The sequence below is a fragment of the Zalophus californianus genome, chromosome 3, assembly GCF_009762305.2.
Source record: "Zalophus californianus isolate mZalCal1 chromosome 3, mZalCal1.pri.v2, whole genome shotgun sequence".
NCBI classification, from domain to species: domain Eukaryota; kingdom Metazoa; phylum Chordata; class Mammalia; order Carnivora; family Otariidae; genus Zalophus; species Zalophus californianus.
Window position 1 is genome coordinate 68,363,437 of NC_045597.1, and position 19,777 is coordinate 68,383,213.

At 35.6% G+C, this 19,777-nt stretch overlaps 2 protein-coding genes across 3 annotated transcripts in view; one reads left to right on the top strand and one right to left on the bottom strand.

The window, feature by feature from the left end:
* The window catches only part of STARD13 (StAR related lipid transfer domain containing 13), a 512,105-nt gene that overhangs the window by 105,356 nt on the left and 386,972 nt on the right, over positions 1-19,777 (top strand). The window lies entirely within an intron of this gene.
* LOC113920431 lies at positions 481-18,351 on the bottom strand. Its single transcript, XM_027590682.2, has 3 exons — positions 18,307-18,351; positions 12,761-13,361; positions 481-3,149 (listed from the first exon to the last, which is right to left on the bottom strand). The coding sequence occupies exons 1-3, from the start codon at positions 18,349-18,351 to the stop codon at positions 3,115-3,117; spliced, it is 681 nt and encodes a 226-aa protein (XP_027446483.2). The 3' UTR covers positions 481-3,114.

Below are 19,777 nucleotides of genomic sequence, written 5' to 3' on the forward strand. Positions count from 1 at the left end.
GCCTCACCTCTGAATACAGTGGAGGTTTAGAGCTTCAACATATGATTTTTGGGGAGGACACAAACATTCAGTTCATAACACCAAATATATGATATGTTGAGGTATCTTCTCTATTCTCTAACTTTGTTATATTCTAATTGTATTCAAATTCTTTCAAAGCTGAGATATATCTGAATTTCATGTTTTGTGCTTAAATGGAACTTCTTTTAGTTGAAAGAAAAACAGGTGGTACTTTTGGAATAAAACAACATTATAAAGAAGTATTATAAGTAAATGTATTAGGTTAATATAATTCTTTAAGAGTATTAGACTTCAAAACCATTTTCAAACCTCTTTTCTAGTTTGTGAACATAGAGAAAATGAAGAAACTCAATAGTCTTTCAAATCACCTAAAAAGATTGTTTTCTGGGAAACAGAAAATTTAAATGACAAATCTATCATATGTTATAAACATGCTTAGCAGATGCCTAGAAACATAAAGTTAAAAAGTCACCTATTATTATATTTAACATTTTATTGTTTTTCAATCCTTAGGGTATGTGCTAATTTCTACATGAGTGGCTTGGTTAGAAAATGACATTGAATCTGAAGATTACTGAGAGCTAAAAACAAAACTCTAATATTGAGTGAATCCCATGGCTGATAATAGCAGTAACTTTATATTAGTATATAGACTATTACAATAACCATTTTATATTATTCCACAGACTAAATATTAAGAATTACATGAGAGTTTTTATTTTTCTTACCTTCATTTTCAGGCCCTAACAGGTCATATAGTCCAATAGAAACCAGAAAGTGAGAAAAATTATTGTACTGTTATCTTATGACAAAGGTCAAAAATTTTAAACTTTTTCTTAAAAACACTTAGTATTCTTTTTTATTTCTTTCCTTTTTTATTCCCCTCTTCCCTCCTTTCTTTCTCTCTACCATAAAGATAGGCTAGTTTTTTTTTTTTAATTTCAAGAAATATACACAAATAGTTAAAAGCAAACTGTGAAAATGTACCTTAGCAACAGTGCAACATTTTAAAAGAAAGTATATAGATATGCTTTGGTAGGGATTATTACTTTTCAAGTGTTATTTAACAAATATTTATTGTCTCAAGTATTTCCCAGGCACTTTTCTAAGTCTTTTAAAACATACTAAATGACTTAAGCTTAACAACCCTGTGAGGTGAGTACTATAATTATCATTCTTAATTTACAAATAAGGAAGCTAAGGCATAGAGAAGTACCTTTCCCAAGGTCACAGAGGGACCAAGTTTTGTATAGAAAGATTATGAGTGAAAAAGTGTTAGGATTTGGAAACCATATCTTTTTTCCTCTCAAAGTTATACTTCGTTTCTGTACTACAAATGAAATGGTATTTCAACCTTTAGTATAAAATAAGTTTTTAGTGTAGTTGCCTTTTAAAAATCTTGACTTTTTTTTATAAAATGACATGCACATGCTACTGTTGGATTTTTTTTTAATACATTCTGACAATCTCTGCCCTTTGATCTATACACATGTAATGAAACTATTGATATAGCTGGACTTCTGCTATTTTGGTATTTGTTTTTCAATGTCTCAAGTAATTTTTGTCCTCCATTCCTCTTTAACTGTGTTTGTTTATGTTAAATAGATACATCCTAGTATACTATTTTAATTCATTTTTTAAGACCTTTTTTAGTTGTTTCCTTGGTGGCTGCTCTTGGCCTTCAAATAACCAGCAATTTGTTACAATATACTACAATTAATAACAATCTACTTCAGATTAATAACTTAATGTCAGTGAAATATAGAAATTTTGCTCTAACATAGGTATAATTCTTTTCTCTTCATGTTATTATTGCCATACATCACATCATTATATAAGCTCAATTATAGTCTTGTAATTATTGTTTTATGCAATTGTCTTTTAAATCATTTAAGAGGAAAGACAAAAATATTTGTCTTTTTAAGTATTTATATAGTATTATAAGTATTTAGATAGTATTTCTGTAGTCCTTTATATTTACCTATGTAATTAAGTAAATTACAAAATTTCCCCCCCATATTAGAACTAAGTTTTAGAGAAGTTTGAGGTTTACAACCTAAATTTGAGAGGGAGGTACAGAGGTTTACCATAGAGCCCCCGCCCCCACACAGGCATAGTCTCCCTCATTATCAACATCCCCCCACCAGAGTGGTACATTTGTTACCAAGGATGAACCCACATTGGCACACCATAATCACCCAAAGTCCATAGTTTACCTTAGGTTTCACTCTTGATGTTACACATTTCTATGGGTTTGGACCCATGTGTGATGTATGTCCATCATTATAATATTATACAGAATATTTTCACTGCCCTAAAAATCCCTGTGTTCTGCTTATTCATCCCCTCTTGACCCCTGCAACCACTGATCTTTTTGGTCTTCCTATTTTGCCTCTTCCAGAATGTTATATAGTTGGAATCAAACAGTATATACCCTTTTCAGATTGGCTTCTTCCACTTAACAATTTGCATTTAAGTTTCCTCCATGTCTTTCCATGTAATTACCTTTTCCAGTGTTCTTTATTTCTTCATGTGGATTCAAGTTATCATCTGTTGTCATTTCCATTCAGCCTGAAGGATTTTCTTTAGTATTTCTTGTAAGCAGATGTGGTAACAACAAATTCTCTGTCTTTGTTTATCTGAGAATGTCTTCATTCTCCCTTCAGTTTTTGAAGGGTAGTTTTGCCAAATATAGAATTTTTGGTTGACAGTTTTTTTCTTTGAATATGTCATTCTGCTGCCTTCTGGCCTCAATTTCGGATTGAGAGATTAAGATAAGTCAGCTCTTAATCTTATTGTGGTTCCACTGTTATGTGATGAGTCACTTTTCTCTTGCTAAACACAAGATGCTCTCGTTGTCTTTCAACATTTTGACTATAATGTATCTTGGTATAAATTTATTTGGGTTAATACTCTTTGGAGTTTATTGAGCTTCTTGGATTGTATATTAATGTTCATCATCAAATTTGGAAAGTACTTGGTCATCTTTGCTTCACACATTTTGTAACCCACACATTCTTCTCTCTCTCTCCTTCTAGGGCTCTCAATATGTGTGTGTATGTTCCTGTGTCCTACAGGTCTTTGAGACTCTGTTCATTTTTCTTTCTGTTCTTCAGGTTGCATACTACCTGGAGAGAAAAGCCATATAGTAATTTGAAAAAATTTAAAGAATTATTACCTAGAGCTGTGTATTCAAGTCATGAGGAATTGACTCATAAAAAGTAAATAGAACTCTTAAAAAATGCAGGACTAGAGAATTAAGAAGAAGCCATTATCCATAGGGCTGATATTAGAGCACCCAAGAAAGACCCCACCCCCACAACCAAACGCAGGTAAGATCCAGTTCTGGTTGAAGTAGGTTTAACCATGGGTCACTGAATAGCAGAGAAGTCACTCTGGAGCTGCATGGGCAGAACCTGATGGAAATCCCCCTTTAAGATGCTGACAAAATCTCTTCATAAGGAGGTATCTTCCTGGAGGCACTCTCCTACAAAATTGCCCAATGAGCATTTCTGGGGGTCTATGCTGGACAATGGATGCTGACTGCCATTCAGTATAGGAGATGTGTGCTGGAAAAAGCTGTCTGCAATGCAGGAGTGGGAGCAGGAGAAACCACACATTAGGGTACTACCAAGTAAGCCCAATGGAAATAAAGGAAAACCCCTTCTTCCTGCAATGTCTTCCCAGCACCATCTCCTGACAAGGCTTATTGACAGCTGACAAAGAAAAAAAAAACAAAGATTCCAAATTCATTTTCATAGAATAGGAAAGGAAGAGGAATTTGGAACTGAGAGGCAATATATTAATAATGGGCACATTTCATTCCTTTGGCCATTCAGTTCCACATGCAACTTTCTACACACATCTGAATTCCCATATAGCAACAAAATATATTTCCAACTAACAAAATACAGCTATACATGTTGCAAGTAAGGAAGCCCTCCCCCTTTCCCCTAAATGAGGAAGTACATGTCCCTAGTCCCAACAGTTACTGTGTTCAACACAGGCTACGGTAATAACTCCTCAAACTCGGCCACAGTTTCACGGAATATTCTGTTACTCAAAGATTATAGTGTTAGCTTCCAACAGCTTGTATATAAAATAAAAAAGGGAAAAAAGTGTTTACAAGTAAACACTGCATATAGCAAGAAGAGGAAAAAATATACTAATTTCTGTAATTGTCTCAAGGTTGTAGATAATATCTATGGATTCCATCTTTAACTACCCATTCCATTTTCCCCTTACTCTCTACCCAAACCTTGACTGCTCTTTATTCTTTACCTGAATGACCCAAACCTTCATTCCTGAAGGGTGTGCATCCTCATTTGTTCTGCCTTTTCTTGGTTGTTATAGTCTTACATTGACTTTTACTATTGGGCATGAAAGTAATAAGCTATGCCCCTGAGAATCCTCTAGGTTGCAAATATAGTCTTTTTTGTCTTCAACCCAATTTCTAGTTGGTAATATGGATTAATCACTGCATCTTTTTTTTTCTCTATGTTCTATATATGGAACTATCTATTCCTCTTAAAGATGAGAGATTTCACCAGCACCATTTATAACTGAAGGCTTTTGAGGGAAATAAGTAATTTGGTAACATAAAACAAATTTTTTGCTATTGATAGAATATCATTAAACTTTTAAGTAGTTTTTTCTAAAAATCATTCACAATTTTCAACTTTGACAGTGATAAATAGTATGTATATATTTAACATGTTTTCTTCATGTTATAATTTCTCTATCATTTCTAATTTTTACTGGGATTTTCTAAATTCATTATTTTGTGATTTGTTCACTTTTTCTTATTTTCTAATGCATTTGCTATTACTGCTTTTATTTTTACTAGTCTTCCTCTTGCTTTTTCATTTTCTGAATTATTTAATAAAATTAGTTTTGCTCATAAAATAAAAATCTAGTTATGAATTTAAGTTTAGCAGTATTACATAATTCCATTAAAATGAAAACTCAGTGAGGGCTGTATTTCTATTCCTTTGTTCACTAATAACCTCAAGTGTCTAGCACTGTACCTTGGAATTATGGTTATTTCTTAATTCCAACAATCTTAGATTTTTGTTTAAATTTTCATTTCTTTATCAAGTTTGGTGCTTCTTGGACTTTAACAACCATCAAGGCTCACTTGGAGAACTTGTTAAAACACTGATTTTTAAATTTTAAAACATAGGCTCTACTCTCAGAATTTCTAATTCAATAGGTTTGGGGCAGGGATCTAGAATTTGTATTTTTAAGAAGTTCCCAGGTGATGCTGAAATCTCACTGGGGTTCACACTGTAAGGTTCATTGTCCTGGTTTCATTTTTTTTTTTTAAAGATTTTATTTATTTGACACAGAGAGAGAGAGAGAGAAAGAGAGAGAGAGAGAGAGCGAGCACAAGTAGGCAGAGTGGCAGGCAGAGGGAGAGGGAGAAGCAGGCTCTCCGCTGAGCAGGGAGCCAGACGGGCTCGATCCCAGGACTCCAGGATCATGACCTGAGCCGAAGGCAGCCGCTTAACTGACTGAGCCACCCAGGTGCCCCTGGTTTATTTCATTTTATGAGAATGCTAATCACTGGCTTCTGCTTTAGAGAATTTATTGAGGTATCCTGGTGACTAAGTAATAGATCAATTAGGTATGCTGCCCCAGCTATAGATATTCTACTTTCTTAATTATGTGTGTTTTTTTAAAATTTTTATTTATTTGACAGAGACAGAGATAGCAAGAGCAGGAACACAAGCAGCGGGAGTGGGATAGGGACAGCAGGCTTCCCGCGGAGGAGGGAGCCTGATGCGGGGCTTGATCCCAGGACCCTGGAATCATGACCTGAGCCGAAGGCAGACACTTAACGACTGAGCCACCCAGCTATCTTAATTATGTTTTAAAAATTCTGTTATCATTTATTTTTTGTGTAATTGAGAATAGACTAACAGTTAAGAAGATGTATATTAAAACAGCAAACTGTTGAATTCTCTGTTAGTTTATTGTACAGCACAAGAGAGTATAATCTTTTTAAGCATTCCTGGGAATACTTTTTAAAAAATAAAAGACTTGTCACAAACTTCTAGTTGGTTTAATCAAAACGTACCACAAATATCCAGTATCACATCTGCTGGTTACCTATCTCTATTTTCTGAAAGACTTGATTTTGCAAAACCTTACCTACATGCCAATCATTTGCCTGAGCCATTACTTTGTGATTCAGGCATCACATCACATTTTCCTTAGTTCACCCAACAGAGATAACTTTAGTCCTTTTCATGAAATTGGTATGTTGTGTCATCAAGCTTTCTATGCAGTGTTCTACTTTTAGTAAGTGACGGGCCTTGTACCTTTGGATTTTCTTCAACCAATGGTTCCAGTTAAGAATGGCTTCCAAATTCATTCATCAGTTTTGCTGGAGCCTGCTGTCCTCTTTTTCTCAATTCTATTTTCTACTTCCAAAAGTCTGTTCCCCTTGCTTTAACTCATTTTTATTCTCTATGGTGTATCTCTGTACTATCGTATTTTAAAGTTATCCTATGCATTGCTTTCTGCCACAAATTCTACTTAATCTGACATTAATACTGATCCATCTTTTAGTATGATTTAAGTATGCTCACTGCTTCATTTGTAATTTTTCTGAATTTTTTAGATGCATCTCTTGTAACTAATAAACCACTGGATTTTATTTCATTATATACTCCAAGAGACTTTTTAGTGAGATTTAAGCGATTTATAATTTTTTATAATTCTTACACGTTATTTCATTATAGAAACATCAGAAAGCACTAGTACTACAAAAAGAAAAATAAAATTAGTCAATGTATTTTTTAAAAATGGATTGACATACTAAGGACATTTTTTTTCTAATTATTTGTTTTATAGATTTTAACACAGACTTTAACACTGTTATTTAGAAAGAATTATCAGTTGTTCCTTTGATTTCTGATCGCTTTTGTGATTAAAAAAGGTCCTTTCCTAGGGCGCCTGGGAGGCTTAGTTGGTTAAGCTTTCAACTCTTGATTTTGGCTCGGGTCATGATCTTGGGGTCCTGAGACTGAGCCCCGCGTTGGGCTCTGTGCTCATCAGGGAGTCCGCTTGAGATTCTCTCTCTGCCCCTCCCTAGCTCATGCACATGTATACGCTTCTCTCTGTAAAATAAAATTTTTTTTTAAAAATGTCCTTTCCTATCTAGAGATTAGATATCCATCTGCATTTTCTTCTGATTTTTGGTTTTGCTTTCTTTACATATATTACTTTGTTCTACCTAGAATTTATTTGATGTGTATTTTACTCATTTCAAATAAAAAAATATATAATTCTTTTATATACACTATTCTTTGGGCATATTGTAGGGCGTTAAACATTCATATTTATAATTATTTTTGTCAAGTATTAGACTTGTTTTAACTTTATCCCTTCACCTGGCATTACTTATCACCATGAGAAATTATACTCCTATAATTATAAGAGAAAACAGGAATGAAGTATTTAAGACCTTATAGGTAAAGCAGGGTTAGGGAATTGTAGTAATAAATGAACCTAAAATGATGACACACAACTCATTAAAGAAAATCAACTGATATTTTCAGTATTTTTAAACAGTAATAATCTGCACTGTTCAATTTTCAAAATTCTTTGTGTTTTTGCCTTGCTGTAAATATAAGAAGCATTTTCCCTTGAATCTCCACCAAATAATCAGTGTTTTTTATGATTCAGTTACTTTTTTTAGCTTAGGATAATTGAAGGAGAAAATGCCAGTATACTGTGAGATATTCTTCAAACCTTTCTAATGCATTGTTTCATGCTTAAGATAACTTAATACCAGTTTAGAAATGACCATAGCAGAACATTGCTCTACCTCTAAAGTGTTCACATATCTCAATTCCTTTCCTTTGGTTTACTTTGCCTCAGTTCCCTATATTTCTCCCAAGATTACATTACAAAGATATCTACATACACTTGCTCTTCTATATGTTTTATCTCCTTTTTCTCTTCCCAGGATCCCATGCTTTTATTGTAATTTTAAAAATTATCCTCAAGAAAAATTACTCAGGTTTACAAATACAATATCCTAAATTCTCACATTTGTGGAAAAAGTACAAGTATACAAATCCACATTTGTAGAATTCTGTACAATAGGAATTATAGTTGGGGAGACCTTATTGTACTCAACACAAAGTGTTTTAATATTAGAACTCTGTTTAATAGGGCTGTATTTCATCTGGTATGGAACACTTTTAAGACAGTGAAGTTGATACAATGGCTATATATAACTAAAATATCAAAGCTATTGAACAAGAGCTAGATACAGTTAATTCAGTAGTGTAAATGACTAATTCTGATCAATACATGGCTGAAATATTAATAATAAGTTTACCGTAACAACTGAAAATGATCTACTGGAAAATGGCTATTTTTGTGGTAGTATTTAAAAGTCATATAAAAATACCTTGGATTTTTGCTTTTTCCAAAGTACTAATAATTGGCATTGCTCAAACTAGTACAGTAAACTTAGATATTAAAATATTTTATCCATATCAAATGTCAAGGGCTCTAAATGTGCTATTACAATAAATGTATGATCTGCATTAGTACTTAAACTTTAAAAGAGTTTATCCATATATCAAATTATATCAATTATCATTGAAACATGTACAATATGTTGGTCTTGTATTTAATTGATTACAAATAAGAAATGCTATTATTTTAACAATACAATAATAAATGTAGCTCACCATCAGGGAGAATAGCCATTAAAATGAGTACAGCAGAACAATTAATTCAAATTTACTTCCAAAGAATAACTTAAAAGAAATGACAGGCAGCTTGAATGAGATTTAAAACACAACAAGCCAAGTTACAAAGTTTAAGAACTGCAACTCAAACACCGTAAAAAGGCAGTATTAAGGCTACAAAGATTCAATTGCCAGTGACTGACAGTATTATATATTGCCAGTGTACAAAAAAAAAAAAAAAATTGTCCCAATACGGAGTAAAAATGTGAGTATCAGTAGTGTTAGGCTAAAATGCAAAGTATTAACAAGGCTATTCATTGTAGCAAAAATAACATTGATAAAAAGATATCTAAAAAAGTTAAGACAGTGCAAGAGCTGAATCATCTTACTTCAAAATTTCTCCTTGGAGAAATCCTTCTTTCACAGATGTTCATTACACATCCATTTAGGTATTATGTTTTTAGAAAGTGGAGAAAAGATTTAAAAAAAAAAAGAAAATGGAACCTGAAAGTAATCAATAGAAAATATTTTTGAAAGCAAATCTGACACTGGAGTCCAAACGTAATTACTATGTCAAACTCCACCAATCCTTGATTGAAAGTAAACTACATCACCTCACATGATGCTTACTGACAAAATTAGCCACGATAAATGGTGACATTAATAGACATAATAAATGTTATAAATTACTAATTACATTTAGTCAACAAAGTAGGGTTATTTAATAATCCTCCACAAATACAACAGGTAGCATTTCTAATGAATAATTGGGTTTTATATCACACCTCTTTATCATGAATGAATTTGTAACAAGGTTCATTTAAAATAAGGCACAGTACATGTGCCTTTCCTTCCTTGGTTTAAATGGTTAATCAATGACTCAGATACAAAGTACTAGGACTCTTACGGGAATACCATGGTTTTAGGACAGGTGTTCTCAACCTTTTATTTTTTTTTTCTTCCTTTTTCTTATGGAGGTTCATTCATGTTATAGGGGAAAAGAAAAGGACTAGAGTCCAGTGAACAAAACAATAATAACTTAAAAAAATTGAGAGGTAGAAAATAGTCAAATGATAACACCTGGCAATTACAAAAGTAATCAGTTCATAAATATAAAACCTTACATAATTCTAAAAAAGGTAGTGAAAGAACAGCAATAATTAAGAATAGTTAACACATCTCAATATAACACTAATGATACACTGGCAGGAAAGCAACCTTCTTGAGTATTATGGAAATTCCAACCGCCTGCATGCACGCATATAGAGTAAGAGTTTGTAAAGGTGCCAAGAGTTGGTGGCACCACACAACTAAGTGGAGTACTGAATTAGAATTCCCAGTTATTTGTGGTAATGCAATAATCTTAGTCTATGAATACCACATTTAGTAAGCCTTAATAACTCATTCAGCAGGTTACTACTAAGAAGCACAGAGTTGTCAGTAAAAATGAATCTATGAAATTGTGCTCATTCATATGTAAGTATAAAAAAATGAGCCTTGCATTTTTCCATGAAGAGAGCTCTCAAAGCCATGAATTTGCTTTAGAACAAGACTGATTTAGGGAACCCGGTGTCTGACACAGAGCTCAAAATAGACAATGTAGAGGATGGACCTAAAATATACAGAAAAACAAGCACATGTGATTAGTATCTGTAAAAAATACAATCTCATTGATCTGATATAATTTTGTGATAAATTACATTTTAGACTATGGATTGATTCCTCAAAGCTTCAATGAATTCATTCCCTTAATCACTTCAGTGATGTCATTAAAACTGTTTTTGATTCATAAAAACCTTACTAAATTACTGCAAAAGCAACACTTCAATGGTCTTTGTTGATCTTCATTTTTTTTTAAGATTTGACAGAGAGAGAGCAAGTGAGCACAAGCTGGGGAACGGGAGAGGGAGAGGGAGAAGCAGGCTCCCTACTGAGCAGGGAGCCTGATGCTGGGCTCAATCCCAGAACCTTGAGATCATGACCTGAGCCAAAGGCAGATGCTTAACCAACTGAGCCACCCAGGAGCCCTGGTCTTCACTGATCTTTAGATACACAAATTTACAAATCAAAGGTATATCAGTTATTTTTATAGTAAATGCAGTCATACTACAGCAAACATTGTAAATGTTTAACTGATTTTAGAAATAATTTCAGCTAAGAACATAACAAACCTATCTAACAATTTGTATTTCACTTAGGAGCAAGAATAGAACAATGTGTGGTGCACTGTACTGTGTCAGGGTCAAATGCAGTGGCAGAGTTAGGATTTGACAGAATTAAGAGGAAAAGGCCTGCGGAAAAGATTAGGTAAGCCATTTTTACAAAAGAGAGGGCCATTTTTACCAATGAAAGCATTGTGTCCACTTGTGAATGGCATGGTGTGGATGAAGTTAAGTGGGGTTGATACAGGATTCAGAGAAATAAGGGAACTTGGGGAGATGCAAAAGGACTTTGAAAAAGCCTGGCATCTTCCAGAGGATAAAATTAGAATGTTTGTTGAAACAATTTTGTCCTTAATTCTAGTAATTTCTGATTTACTGACTTTTAGCAGCTAATGTGAAGGACACAAATTACTGCAGAATAACTGAAATATTTAGCATACCTGGTATTACAGCACCCTCTATCACATGATCATATATACAGAACATTTATAAGTAGTGGTTGCTTTCATGTGGGAATATTCATTTACGTATAACTTTCCTGGTTCTAGAGCTTAACTTACTACTTTCCAGCAAAGGGGTCAAAGGCCTACATGTTTCTCCAGTTCTAGTATCATCACTATCTGTCCTGTAATAGCAAATAGCATTAATGACAAAGCAATCCTGAACTCTAAATTCTTCAGGTGTGGTTCTAGTACCAACACCTTAAATATCAGGGGAGAATTTATCAGAGCTATAATTATCCCCTCTACTCCTAGTCCTTCCCAGTTAGAAACTCGGGGGTTAAGGCCAATCTGTTTTAATAAGTTTTTCAGGGACTTCTGATGGATGCTCAAGTTTAAGAACCACTGCTCTATTATAGAAGAAATGCGCAGTGGAGCAGTCAAGTAGGCGCTAATGTACGAATTCTAGAGGAAACTTATCTCACTTTCACTATATACTTAGATATTCAGCTAAAATGCCATTCCAATAAAACACCAAGAACAATCTCATGCTAGCTACCTAATACTGTCAGGCCTACAAGCTTCCAGGGAAATCTAGGTTGTCACCTAAGGATTATCAGGGAAGAATTTACCTACATTTTGTTGACTTTGGGGAAACTGTTTCCTCTCTGGTTATCTAAAAGAAATCTGCCATGCAAACAAATCTATATTCAGCCTGAGCATATCTGAGGCTCTGTTTGGGAAATTTCCTTAGCCTGCCTTTTTTTTTTTTTTTTTTAAATATTTCAAGTTTTTATTTAAATTCTAGTTAACAGGGGCACCTGGATGTCTCAGATGGTTAAGCGTCTGCCTTCGGCTCAGGTCATGATCTCAGGGTCCTGGGATGGAGCCCCCGTCGGGCTCCTTGCTCAGCGGGAAGCCTGCTTCGCCCTCTCCCTCTACTGCTTCCCCTGCTTGTACTCTCCCATTCTGTCGAATAAACAAACAGAATCTTAAACAAAAATTCTAGTTAACATATAGTGTAACAGTTTCAGGAGTAGAATTTAGTGATTCTAGCCTGGTTTTAAAACAAATTATCCACTAAATTCTACGCTTCCTGATAGGCTCCAAACGCGTACACTGCACGCTTTTACAACAGTGGCTTAGTAGGTGGAAAGAAACAAAAGCTTTTATACCAGAGGACAATCTAAGCCACAGAGCCGGTGCCATCTTCCCACCAAGTGAGAATTAGAGGACCCCATTCCTGACAGACTAAGAAACTCATGCGGGGATGACTGGGAATAGTTCAGGAACAAGGCATGTGGAAACCAAAACAGAAACATTTTTTCTTAGCTTAAAACCAGAGAAAGAAATACGTTTTCTCTCCATCTTGGGAATACAAAGCTACTCCCACAAGCAACTTCCTCTTCAGAATCCTGCGAAGTACCTCCTGCACTGGAACCGGGCAGGGCGGAGACTCGGGTGCCTCCCTTCCGGGGGGCGAGAGAAAGAAACGCCGGGGCCGCGATTTCTCTGGAAGGTTCCGAGAGAAAGGTGCGCGCGCCCCCTCCGCGGGCGGCGGGAGATGCGGCACCAGATGGCGCTGCCGCACCGAGAGCCGGAGCCTGGGTGACTACGGGGACGGGAAGAGGCGTCACCGGATCCTTTCCTTCGTGTCCCTTGCCGGAAATGCTCGCTGGCGCCAGCCTCTGGTCCCGGATATTAAAACTTCTGGAGAGTTCCCGCGTGAGGGCGGGGCTAGGACCGGAACCGAACGGCGACCGTCGAGCCTCGGGGCGGAAGCCCCGGGCGGTGCCAGCGGGGGCTGCCTTGTGGCGCGCGCCTCTCCGAGGCGGGAGCGCGGGTCTGGGGGAGGTGGGGAACGCGAGGGGCGGGGCCTCGCCATGCGCGTGCGCACTTTCGGGACGTAGTCGCCGCTGGCGTGTGCGCCTTTCTCCATTTTTGCACGTTTGCTGGCCTGGCGAGGCGGAAGTGGTGACGTAGTAGTTTCCCCCCCCACACACTCTCCGCCCAGAGGGCTTGGGTTTCTAGATGTGAGTCAGGTTTCTGGAAATCTTTGTGGAAAAGTTAATGGTATATGAGGTAAAAACTCGAGCTGTATTTTCCTCTCGACTCTAAAGCGATCCAAATGTTTGCTGGGCGCGGTCCCAGTGTTGGTATGGACCCAGCCTTTCCCTCTAAATCTCTGGACCGCCTTGATCCACCCACTCTGTTTTTTTTAAGCATCAATCATGAGGCCGTAGGGATGTCACAAGGAAAGGGACTCAAGCAAATAGACTATTCCTTTGGAACCCAAAACAGTTATTTAAGGAAGCGTGCTTTTGCTTTTTAACAGTGCTTCTCAGGAATTTAAGTTCAGTCGACTTTTTCTGTTTTTGTCAGTGTAAACATTTTATATTTTGTGCTTTTTGTGGTGTTGTCTTTCTCTTGATCATGCTTTGTTAACTAAAGGAAGGCTGCATGCACAAAGCGTTCCAGAGGAAGATTCTGCCGTTTTTCTATTTTTGCAAAGTAGAGAGGCAAACCTTTTATGGATGGACGGACCATAGTAACTAGTGAAAAGTGCACTGGTTTTGTTTTGGTTTTAGATGCAGCACGGAAACAACTAAGACGTTGAAAAAATAAATCTGTATCCATCCCCATTATCCATTAATTTTAGATTGTAATTCTAAAAGTGTCAGCCGCAAGGTGCCTGGTTCTCCCAAGAAATGTGTTCAGTTTTGGTAAACACTTTTGTTTCTTTGTTTCAGAGCTCTTTCTGTTCTGTGGCCTACATAAGAACTGAGAACTTGCGAAAGCCAGAGCGAATAGAGACTTAAGCGGATATACTAAGAGAAACAGGTGGACTGGGGAATGCAAGAACGTTAGATTGTCTCTAATAGCTAAATGAGGACATTTTAGTGTTTCTCTATAAAACCTTTTGGGTGGTCTTGGTAGTAGGTGTAAAGAAAGCTGTTGTGGCTTGAGGAGTGCCGTGACATATGTTTATATGAAAATCCAAGGGAAAAAAGTGGGCAATATTGCAGTATCATTAGGCTGACTAGAAATAGGACAAACAGGAGGCAAGATGTCCAGGAAAACTTTAAAAAGGAATAAAAATATAAAACGTGAAGGAGAAAGAGTCAAAGCTGTGAAAATGTGGAAAGAGGCTGATTTGGAAGACAGTAAGGGAAAAACAGTTTTAGATCTCAACCTGAATATGTAGAATAAGGAATAAGTTCTTTATTAGACATTTCAGCTTCGGATATCCTGCATGTATGTAGTTGAAAGAGTGCTTCATTTTGCCACATTATATCAGTAATTTACACTAACATAGTTCTTCATAGTTTAAAAAAATGCATGTTATTTATTTATTTTCACAAATAGTGGCATTTAAATCACTTGTCTGCAAATACCTCAATTCTTGTCCCTCACTACTGCTTGCCTGGCAAAACCTGGCTCATGGTTGAACTCATGCATTTATGTTTTCTGTGCTTGCACCCAGAGCTTAACAATTGGATGAACTAACAACGATCTCACACCTAGATGGGCTCTCCACATTGTCCAGTCATCCAACTCCTTTTCTCTAGTTACTTTGCTGTCTTCTGGAAACCTAGTATTTCATTATTCTTCTTCCTTTCTCAAATTGCCAACTGCCTCTTCAACCAGTGACTTTGCTTCATATTTTATTAAAAATAAAATTGTGAGCCTAGGCCAAGAATTCTTTTTTCTAGCATCTACTCTACCCGCACCTGTACTTTTTAAACATCTTCCATCTAGTTTAAAAGGATGATGGGTCTTTCCATCAAATGCAAACACTTGATTCTGTTAGTCTTTCATTTTAGCCAGTTGAGTGGGTATATGGTGTTAGTTTTATTTTTGTGAAGTGTGTTTAAAACTTTGCCCATTTTTAAAATGGAGTTTTTCTTATAATTGAGTTGTAGGAGTTGTTTATATATTATGTACATTATTTTCTTTGTAATTTATTATTGTTTTGTGATAAAAGCACTTCACATAAGATCTACCCTCTTAGCATATTTTTAAGTATATAACACATTGTTGTACTATTGGCACTGTGCTGTAATCTCTAGAACTTATTCATCTTGTATAACCAACTTATATATTCGTCTTCGTTATACAAGATTCTAATACTTCTCCATTTCCCCTTCCCCTTGTACACATGTTTTTTGTCAAAGTGTGTGTTGTGAATATTTTTTTACCAGTTTGTGGCCTGTCTTTTCATTTTTTTAATAGCATATTTTGAAAAGCATTTTTTGTAAGTTGTATTTTTCTAGGAATTTGTACATATTATCCAAATATTAAAGTTCATTAGCATAAAGTTGTAAATAAAATCCTATTTATGTTTTTAATACTCACAATTTACTACATTTAAGCCTATTATCCATTGAAGGTTAATTCATCTGTGTGGTATAACAGTAGGAGTTGATATTCATAATTTTCAAAATGAGAATCCAGTTATTCCAGCTGCATTTGTTGAAAGGATTATCCTTTTCCCCATTGAATTACTTGGGCACCTTTGTCTGATTTTCTGAGTATCTATTCAGTTCCATTGATAAATATATGTCTATCCTTACGCCAAATTATCCAACTTCCTTTTTTCTAAAAATTGTTTTGGTCATTCTAATTTCTTTGCATTTTAATATAAATTTTAGAATCAGCATTTCAATTTCTGAAAAAACCTGCTGGGATTTTATTGGGATTCTGTTGAATCTTATGATCAGTCTGGGGAGAATGCCATCTTAACAATATTGAGTTTTCAAATCTATAATCATGGCATATCTCTCCATTTGTATTGGTCTTTAATTTCTCTATGTAATTTTCAGCATACAAGTCTTATACATGTATTGTCAAATTTTTTCATAAGTATTTCATGTTTTTTTTATTTTATTATAAATGTATTGTTTAAATTTCCAGTTTTGAGTCATTGTATTTTTTAGTTCTAGAATTTTCATTTGATTTTTATAGATTCTGCTTCTCTTGTGAAATCCTGAAGTCTATGTCTAATAACTCCAATATTTAGATCATCTATGGATCTTGTTTCTGTTGTCTTTTTCTTATTCCTGTTCCTGATGTGCCCAGGAATTCTTAATGGAATGCTGTCTTTGTTTATGAAAAAAATTAGACTCTGAGCAATGTTTTTTACTTCCATAAAAAATTTTACTTTTGCTTCTGTCAAGAAGGTAGGCCAGGGGTAGAGTATCTTAATCTGTATGGTTTTCAGTCTGTTAGGTCTGGTCTATTTCAGGTCCCTTCTTATTCCTATGATGGCCCTTTTCTGTGTCTCAACCAAAAGCCTGAGGTATTTTCTTTTTTTTTTTTTTTTGATATTTTTTTAAGATTTTCTTTACTTATTTGAGACAAAGAGAATAAATGAGAGAGAGAAAGAGTACAAGCCAGGGGTGGGGAGAGGCAGAGGGAGAAGCAGACCCCCTGCTGAGCAGGGAGCCCAATGCGGGGCTCAATATCAGGACCATGGGGTCATGACCTGAGCCAAAGGCAGACGCTAAACTGACTGAGGCACCCAGGCGCCCCCTGAGGTATTTTCGAAGGCCATTCCTTGTTAGTTGTCCTTGAACTCCAGTTTTTATTTTCTCAGAACCATGGGACTCCCAAAAGCTATTCTTGGCTTCTCTACTTCTTAGCTGCCACATTCTAAGTGACTTTCCAGCTTCAGGAACAGCTTCCAAATTGGCAAATAAGTCAAAGGGAAAAACAGTTGAAAATGGGCAGACTTCTCTGTACCTTCTCTCCAAGATCTATCCTCTCAAGATGACATCAAAAAGATCCTTTTTGTATTTCTAGCCAGCTTTTCTAGTTCCTCGTTAAAAGGATAGGACTGATTTAAAAAAAAAAAAAAGAAGAAGAAAGAAGAGAAAAGAAGTACATCATTGGCAGAAGTGGAAGACCCTCTTAAGAAGTCTCAATGATGCAGGGCGCCTGGGTGGCTCAGTTGGTTAAGCCTTTGGCTCAGGTCATGATGGAGCCCTGCATCTGGCTCCCTGCTCAGCGGGGAGCCTGCTTCTCCCTCTTCCTCTCCCTGCTGCTCCTCCTGCTTGTGCTCTCTCTCTCTCTCTCTTAAATAAATAAAATAAAAAAAGACTCAATGATTTTTCCTGTATCAGGGTTACCATTTCTTGTCCCCAAACACCAGAAACAATCCAGAAGACACACCAATGGCTTTCTGTCTTGCTTCTGGAGGTGTCTCTAGGGCGTCCTGGAAGTGATACCCCCTTGCCACAGATGGGTTCATAGGAAATACCCTTAGTTCTCTTTAGAGTATGCCTACCTATGTCTTCTGACCTCTACTCCTTCTATCGAGGGTCCCAATATAGTTTTGTTTTCATGCACACCAAGCACAACTCGCTGTACCTATAAAACTGAATTTATAGAATTTATAGAATTACAGAAAGAATACATAAGAACATATTCTTACAATACAAGTATATGTTCCAGTCAGGCAGGAAGAAATGCAGCCCTTTATTTCTATAGATATCAGTAAAGAGATATATGCTCCCTAAACAGAAAATGGATTTGATTTCTTACTGTAATCTCAAGCGATAATTATATAAAACATTGCCCACCAGCTCATGGGTGTGCTATAGAAAGGTCAGAATGGGCAGGACTTAGTCCCAGATTCTCCACTTCTTGGTGGAGGATTAAGTTATTTAAGTTTTGTCAGCCTCAGTTCCCTAATTTAAAAAACAATATGTCTACTTTCCAGGGTGATTGTTGGGTTTAAAAAAAGGTACTATTTACGAAGTGTCTGATACATGATAGGTTCTATTATTGTGTATAAAATTATTTATATAGATTTCAGGGATTTGTCCACATGGCAGCACTGTTTCAGAACCCACAATATTTTGAGATTTCTGTTCATCACATACTTTGCTTTATTCGGTAAACATTGATCCTCTGTTAAATACTGAACACTGCACTAGTACACTAGGATGCAAAAACTATGAAACAACTTGCCTCACAGGTCTGTAAACATAGCTTGTCCATTTTATTAAAAGCCATGGTCAGAACTGTTCCAAAACAGTTTCATCACCCATAGTGTTCAAGTATAACACTTTGTGATTTTGTTCTCTTGCTGCTATTTAATGAATCCTGAAATAGTTTTTGTTACCTAAAATAAAATTTGATAGAGTTTAACTTAGAATAAAATTTAATATAAAGCAGCTCTAATATGAAAAATTTCCAAGGGAATTTTATTACTAACCAATAGTACACTATCGTGAGGCAGTTTCGCTTAGAAAACTATATGACACAATGGAACATGAGCTTGGCTTTAGTGTATTAATAATTAGCCTGACTCATCCAAAGACTGGAGGATAGCTAGGCTGTTATCAAACATCATGGGAAGTTCTGTTCAGTGTGCTGGCAGAGGGCTTTCTTCTTTCTTTAAAGGAGAAAACCAATTTATTTTATAGTTGAATGTCCATAAAAAGAACGATCCACTGGCTTTTCCATTTTAATCCTGCTCTTCAGATTGTTCTAGCTCTGACACAGTTGTAAGCCCCTTGAATACAAACACTTGTCCTCAGGTTTTACCATGTCAACTCTCATACGCATTTCTAAGGTCTACTTACTTAATTTCTACTTTATCAAGGGAGCATAACAGTTTTGCAGTAAATATGAACTGAGTAATTTTATAAGATTCTCAGATCCAGTACGAGATTCTCCTGTGATTAAAAAACACCATTCAAAATCAAATATTCTATTTTCTGAGCTTGATTTCCTTTATTATTTGGTGCTTTGTTTTTGTTTTCCTAATCCATAGAATAAACAAATACAGCTTAGAACGGACAAAATAAATTCTTACAGTATCAACTATAAAATTATCCAAATTATGTTTCACTGATTAAATTTTCTAATTTCCTTGCTTTAAAAATACATGTACAAAGAAGTAATGGCAATACAAGTTAGTAATCTTATTCACCATTTCAGTCTTGCCTCACCATTTTTTTTTTCTACATTTGAGTTCCCAGTTCTCTAACTGTATTACTGGGGTTTCACATTTAATTATATCTATTCTATAATTGGGTAAACTTGAATTATTTGAAATTCTTTTGGAACAGTCATATATTGAATTCATTTACATGCACACACAAAAAATTAAATGTCAAGTCTAGAGTGGCTTTCCCATAACCCTGCTTTATTAATGTCTTAAAAATCACCAAATGCTCTTATTCCAGATCATGATGAGGTCAATATGGAGTGTTAAATCTGACCTCTATGTGTTCTATAAGGGATTGCTCAGTCCTATTACAATACAGTAGTTTAAGTATAGATTTTCTGGCAGTCATCTTGCCTTTTATAATGTGCCTAGATGGAACAGTAAAACAAATGTGCCTTTTACTACTCTGAATGGGGTTATTGTAGAGATATAAGAAGACGCCATAAATAAGGGTGCAACATTTCCTTTATCCCCAAAACACAAATA